Source organism: Condylura cristata, unplaced genomic scaffold (genome assembly GCF_000260355.1).
Source record: "Condylura cristata isolate star-nosed mole 26May11 unplaced genomic scaffold, ConCri1.0 scaffold00025, whole genome shotgun sequence".
In the NCBI taxonomy this organism is placed as follows: Eukaryota; Metazoa; Chordata; class Mammalia; order Eulipotyphla; family Talpidae; genus Condylura; species Condylura cristata.
Window position 1 is genome coordinate 30,991,411 of NW_004567126.1, and position 6,832 is coordinate 30,998,242.

At 67.6% G+C, this 6,832-nt stretch overlaps 1 protein-coding gene across 1 annotated transcript in view; it reads right to left on the minus strand.

Annotated features, from left to right (window-relative positions):
• The window catches only part of HCN2 (hyperpolarization activated cyclic nucleotide gated potassium channel 2), a gene marked incomplete at its 5' end in the record, with an annotated part of 16,739 nt that extends 9,911 nt beyond the window's left edge, over positions 1–6,828 (minus strand). The window contains one exon of the mRNA XM_012729441.1: positions 6,662–6,828. Within this exon, the coding sequence (XP_012584895.1) occupies positions 6,662–6,828 (167 nt within the window). The remainder of the gene's footprint in view (positions 1–6,661) is intronic.
• Positions 6,829–6,832: the final 4 nt, after the last annotated feature.

Here is a 6,832-nt window from a genome sequence, read left to right on the forward strand (position 1 = left end):
GCTTGGCCGCAGCGAGTGTCTGTGAGCTGGAAGCTGGCTCCTGTCTGGACGGCCCTGCAGACAGCAGCTATTAACACCACGCTGCTGGCCACCGGCCTCCAGGTCACCGGCCTTCCATTTCGGGGAATTGATCCCAAGGAAATTGTCCAAAAGGAAGAAAAAAAAATTAAAAAGCAATTTGTACCAAGATGTGCCCAGCAGCTCTGCCTGCAAGAGCCAAGGCTGGAAGGGACCCAGCGTCCAACCCCGGGGCACCGGCCGGCCGGCCGACGTCTCCGACCTGCTGGCGAGGTGCAGCCTTCGGCGAGCGCTAATCCCTCGAAACCTGCCTCCATCTGTGCAGGAGGCTCTGGGGAGCCAGTCCTGTGCGGTCCTGGGACACAGCCAGGCCGGCCTATGCCAAGGACATGCCTCTGACCTTCCTGGCCACGTGTGGTCACGGGCACCTGGGCCGTGGCGAAGAGGGGCTGGGCCTGCCGGGGGGCCCTGCGCTGGCGGCCGGGGGGCTCAGACCCCCTGCTTGGTGCATCTGCTTGTCCTCACCCCCAGCACCCCACACCCAGTGGGACCGAGGCGCCTGCTGCCCCCAGTTCCCTCCTCCAGCTCAGAGTACCCACCCACTGTGGGCTCCTAATCCACCTCACTCTCTCGTGCTGGGGCCCAGCCCCTCCCTCTCGGGGCCACTTCCTGGGACAACGCAGACAGGAGGGACAGTCACTCATCCCTTCGAGAGCTCGTGACGAACAACGTGGCCGGGGGCGGGCGGCCTGACCACCCATGTCCAGACGGGCCTGTAGCTTCACTGTGGAGCCTCTGAGACTGGAGATGACCGTGCCCGCCAGGGAGAGGCCAGGGGGCCCGCAAGCCCCCCGGGTGGGCCTGGAGTCCTCCTGCTCCTCCACACAGTCTACCCAGTGGCCGCAGACTACGAGGGCTTCCTTGATGGTGACTCCTGGGGCGGGGCCAGAGGTACCCCGCGCCCCCCCAGTAGAGCAGAGAGGTGATGCAGCGCGGGGAAGTCCAGCTTCTGCCCGCTGCCCGCGCCGTCTGGGAACCCGCAGCCCTGGCTTCCGGGAGTGACCTGGCTCTGCGCCCCTCCCCCGCTCCTCAATGGGGTGGGAGTAGACAGCAAGGGTGTGGGGGGCTTGGGGGCAGGTTAGCTGGCAGTATCCCCATGGGGCCCGACCCATTCCAGCTGGTACCCACAAACAGCCCTGCCCTGAACCGCGGCCCCCTTGGAGGGAAGCCGGAGGAGGAGGGGGAAACTTGAGGCCTGGACCAGAGGATCGGGGGTGGGGGGCGCTGAGAAACCCAGGGTCCTGCCCCAGCACCGCTTCCCCTCCCCTCGCTCTGCAGCCTCGGGCTGGTCACACTCCTCTGGGCTCCAGTGCCGCCTCTGTGCAATCGGCCGCGGCCCCAGGCGCCCCCGGATGTCACCCAGCGCCAGCAGGGGCCTGGCACAGTCAGCCCTCGGCCACCCAGGCCTCGCCCGTCGGGCCCGGCATCACTCAGGGACCAGCTGCTGCGTCGTCACGGGCGCTTCTCACCAACAGCCGTAATTACACGCCGTGTTGTAAAACCTTCCCCAACAAATGTCAGGTTTCTCGCGGGCCTCCAGCTGAAGACAGGCAGCCCTGAGCGGCGAGGACCAGGCGGGCCCGCCAGCGAGGAGAGCCCACGCGGACGCGGGGGCGGGAGGCCACCCTCCCTGCCCAGCCACCGTCCCTTTGGGTGAGGACCTAGGGCCGGTCCGGCAGCCACACTGGTGGCCACAGCTCAGGACGCGGCACCCCGCTCCTGCCCAGACCCGGGGCGCGCCCCCTCGCAGTCCCGCAGCAGGCCCCCGCCCCAGGTAGGGTGTCCTGGGAACTTGACTGAGGTCCCACGGTCACTGGTCAGGGACAGGGAGCCGGGCAGGCAGCTCCCCCACTACCGGACCCCAGACTGAGACTTGGGGGGAGACCGCCCAGGAACTGGGCAAACCCAAGGCACCAGGAGCCGGAAGTGCGAGACTAATGGAGAGCGGGGACCGTGGGCTGGGGCCCAGGCCCTTGAATGTGGGGTACGGGTCAGAGGTAGAGTCGGGGATCAGGAAAGGGAGACTCCTGGGGGGACCGGGGAGACCTGGCGGGCCCATGTGCACCGGCCCCCGGGACGCGCCTGCTGTGTACAGACAGGCCGGGGCTCCCCTGGGAAGTGTACACGTGGGCAGGGGCCATGTGAGGGCCAGGACACGTGGGTGACGGGGGAAGGAGATGCTGGGGTTCACAGGGGCCCCGCCCTCGGGTGGAGGGAAGCAGGCCCTGCAGCTGGGGGCCGCAGGACGCTTTCCTGAGAGGGGAGATGGACAGTGGGCGTCTTGAGAAGCCTGGCCGGCGCCCAGGGGCAGGCAGGGGGCAGAGGCACGAGGTGGGGTGGCCTGTACTGATGGGCGGGGTGGGGCTGGCCGAGGAAGGACTCCCAAGCACCCCTCAACGCCCAGAGACCGGTGGGCCCCAGAATGTGGAAGCAGGGTGTTGACCGTTTTAAACAGGGAATTCAGGGGCCAGAGCTTCCAGATTCTGGCAGGGAGATCCTGGGGGAGGCGGGGTCTTGGCCACCCGGGCCCCTGCCCCTTCTCGGGGACCACGGAGTGTCCCTCCTCCAGCGGGCGGGCCCCCACTCCGGCCCCCACTCTGCATGCCTCCCAGCTTGGTTCAGAGTCAGGGAAACCCCAGCTTGGTCCTCGGTGCCCCGGGCTGGCGGGCGCTGGATAATTCCAGTTAACTCCCATGAGCTGATGTGAGGATTAGCAGAAAGCCCGCCCACCCCATCCTGATCCCCCACTGATCTGATGGCCCCATGTGGGGAGGGGGGTCAAGGGCTTCCAGGGCCGCAAAATTCTTCAAGCCAGCCTCTCAGCCCCACCCCAGCGCCCCAGCCGCGCACCAGGCCCCCAGCCACGCCCCTCAGGCGCCCAGGCCATGACAGACTCAGGTCAGCAGCCCGGCTGTGCCTAAGCTCCTGAGGCCAGGAAGGGGCAAAGCGTCCTCATGCCAGACCGCCCAGCGGGTGGGTGGTCAGGGACGTGAAATCAAAGTGGCAGCCTCAGGGGACACACAAGGCAGACCTCAGTGGCATTTAAAGACTTTAGAGACCAAAAAAAAAAAAATTAGAACTGACTTCGAAACAGATGGAGGGCAGCCCCAAACTCTCGGGGCACCCCTCCAGGTCAGAACCGGCAACCCCAGAGTTGCCAGGTCCCCACCGCCAGAGCTGTCTGCTCACTGTGGCAGTGACAGCTCCGGCTGAGAACTGTGGAAGTGGCAGGAAACCCCAGCACGAGAGATGAGGGCCCCAGCAGCTGCCCTGGGGCACCCCCACACGGGGTCCCCGCAGCCCACCTCCAGCACCTGCAGAAGGTGCCTGTCCACAGTTGAGCCTAACTGGCCTCCAGCGGGGGAGGAAGACCTTGCCAAGGCCCAGGGGCCCGCGGCCTGCAGTGAGGGTCCCTTACCCCAGCCTTTACCCTCGCTCCAGCTCTCGTTTTAGGGTGCCAAGAAGGAAGGTCAAGCCTCCTGCACAGACTCCTTCCCGGGCTCCCGGGGACTGGCTGCTCCAGGCCCCACTCCCGCGACCCCTGCCCCTCCCAGCCTGTTTCCTGAGTGGAGAAGTGGCCTCAGAAGGGCTGGGCTGGCTCCAAGAGGCCCAGGGAATGAGGGTGGCCACCCGGCCACGTCCCCAGCACCCACACTCAGTCCCAGCCCGCAGACCTGTCCTGGGCACCTGCGACGCCGGGCCAAGGCTGGGCCTCCACAGCCCTGCTGCATGGCACGGGGGCGGGGAGGGCCAGGGAGTAGCGAAGCAGCTTGCGGGCAGCACAGATGGGGGCAGATGTGCTCCAGCGGGAATGCCCGCGGGGAGGGCAGCAGACCCGGCGCTCTGCAGGAAGGCGGGGGGCTGCAAGGTCGGGGTGTGGCTCCGCCTGTCCTGGTGCCAGCAGTCCTCACTTCCGGGGAAGCCGAGGCAGGAAGCCCCAGAGAGGACTCGAGACCTTACAGGTGGCAAAGGGCAAGAACGGAAGCCTGCGTCCCGCCCAGGACTCCACTCCTGGGGCAGCTGTAAGGGGAGCAGAGCGCCCCGCTCCGAAACCCCAGGCTCAGCCCGGCCCCCACCAGCTCACACCCCGCCCCCGGCTTTGCCCAGTCGGCCCTGCTCGCGTTCCACCACCGGCAAAAGCCTCCGCAGCGCTTCTGCCCGTACCCCTCTGCTGGGCACCCCCCGGCCAGCTGGGCGGCAGGTCAGGACAGGACGGGGGGCGGGCGCCGGGGGGGCGAGTCTCACCTCGCCATCCCCGTGCCCCTTAAATCATGTGTGGAGTGAGGACACGGCAGCAGCCGGGCTGTGGCCGAGGGGTGGGGAGAAGCGAACCCAGAGACGCTCCTCCCCGTGTTCCGTAAATGGCTGTGAGAGCTCGCACCACGCAACCCGGGGTGATCCTCGCCTCCCGAGCCTGGGATCTCGACAGTCCCGGAATTCCCTCTTGATCTGGCTGGGACATGGACAGCGGTCGGACCGTCTGGTGGTCAAGAATGGGACCCGGGGCTGGCCGCCGGACAAGCTGTGTGACTCTGAGTGGTGACTCGACCTCTCTGTGCCTCCCTCACGGCGACGTGCAGACCGGATCAGCAGCCGCACATGCGACCGTGAAGAGGCTCAGGGAGGGTTCTCTTGTGCTTGGGGTCTGTCTCTGCACTAAATCAGAAAGGTCTAGAGGGGGCACAATTCCCACACATGAGCCCCACTTCACCCCAGCGGCATCTCAGGTTTTGAAGCTGACGGTGACTCCCCGAGCCTGCAGCACAGGCCGCGCTCCACGCCCACTGCCTGCAGAGACCCCCACTTAGCCTGCTCCCCCCACACCCTCACTCCACTGTCCCCACTTCCGCCTCCCAGAGCCTCCCACCGCCCAGAGGCCACACTGGCTCCACGGGCCTCACCCTGCTGGCCCCGACGCCGACCTGCACCCCCACTTGCCGGCTGGCGTCACGGACCTGTGGCGGGTGCTGCAGGTGTGTGGAGGGGCAGGGAGGAAGAGCTACCTTCTGCAGCCACCCCTCTGCCCACCACGTGCCCGGCGTCTGCCCTACTCAGCGGCACCAGTCCCCCACTGCTGCAGGGGCCAGGCAGGTTGGGGACCCCAGGAAGTCAAGTCCACAACAGGAGCCGAGATACAGACCACAGCTCTCCCAGGCTGGCCAGCGCACGGAGGGCTGCTGAGTCCCCACGCGGGCCAGGACCACTCAGATGCACCCGTCTGGGCCCCCGTCCTCTCCCAAACCCAGGCTCTGTCAGGCCTCTCAGGCGAGGGCCGAGGAGTGGAAAATTGGAGTCTCAAACTTTCTTCCCGTCCTGTTCCTGACTTGTCAGCTCGGGAGCTCAGTTTTCCCTGTCAAGCACTGGGACTGCCAAAGGGCCGGTGAAGGGGAGTCACACGGCCTCCCTTCCCCAGCCCAGGGTGGGGGGTAGGGTGAGGCCCAGGAGCTGGACAGACCTTCCTGCCCTCACCCACCTCTGCCCTGGAGGAGAGGGCCAACGCCCCGCTGTCCATGGTGCTGAAACCAGCCGCGGCTGGGCGCCCTGTGCAGGTCACACCCAACCCTGGGAGCGCAAACCCACACATCCCACTCACGGGAAACAGCCTCACACACATCCTGCACACAGCTCAAATCTTACTGCCCACCGATGCACACCCGCCCTAGTCCCACGAACACCCATCTCCTCCCAACACACCCCGCGGCAGGCCCCCAGGCAGACACACCCCTAGGGACACACCCCCCAGCACTGGCCCAGCCCCCAGGACCCCCGCCCCCGCCGCCCCAGGCTCGTGATTGCACACCCGCCCGCAGTGATACGCAATGATACACTCACTCCCAGGCCACAGTACACACACCAGGAGCCAGAACTAAACGCACGCGGCTGTGACCCTGCCCACGGCCTTGCCCCAACCCTTTTCACGCATTAGTGGGCCTAACCCATACCCACGTCTCCACACCCACTGACACATGGGCACATCGCTCAGCGACTGGTGCAGAAGCGGCCCAGAGAAGACACAGCCTGGGGACCTGCGCCTGCCCGGCGCCCCCTCCCCACGCGCAAGCCAGGCCCGGGCACCCAGGACGCACCCCCCCGCCCCCCGGGGGCTCTGGGCGCAGGTGGGGATCGTGGGAGCAGGCCATGCCCGCTTAACCCCTTCCCCGCCGGCCTGCTCAGGGCGCGTCCTTCCCCGGCGCCCTTCCTTCCTGCCTCCTTCCGCCGCCGCCTCCCGGAGCCCACGCTCCCCTCTATTTGTCCTCCTTCCCCTCGGCGCTCAAACCCTGATCCTGTGACCCGTGACGTGCGCCCACCCCACGGAGCTGGGGGTGTCAGGGTGCGTGGGAGGGGGCGCGCCAGGGTCACGGCGGGAGGCTGCGTGCGTCTCCACGCGTCCCTCCAAGGGCGGAACGTTGCGTCCCCAGGTCAATCTCGGGCGGGTCCCAGCGCGCCCGAGGTCACCGGGGGACCCGGAGGTCACCTGCGGGGCGCGCCGCCCCGCCCTCCCCAGGCGCTGCAAGGACTGCCCCCGCGCGTGGCCGCCCGCTGCGCCGCCTCCTCCGCCGGCCGCCCCTCCAGGTGGCTGTACCTGAAGTCGCTGTACGGGTGGATGATCCAGGCCCCCGCCGACTTGACTCGCTCCTGCTCGCGCTCCACAGCCTTCTGGCTGCCGAACATCCGCAGCGAGAACTTGTTGACGCCCGGCTGCAGGAGCGCGCCGAACTGGCGCTGCATGAAGCTAGCTTGGCTGCCGCGCGGC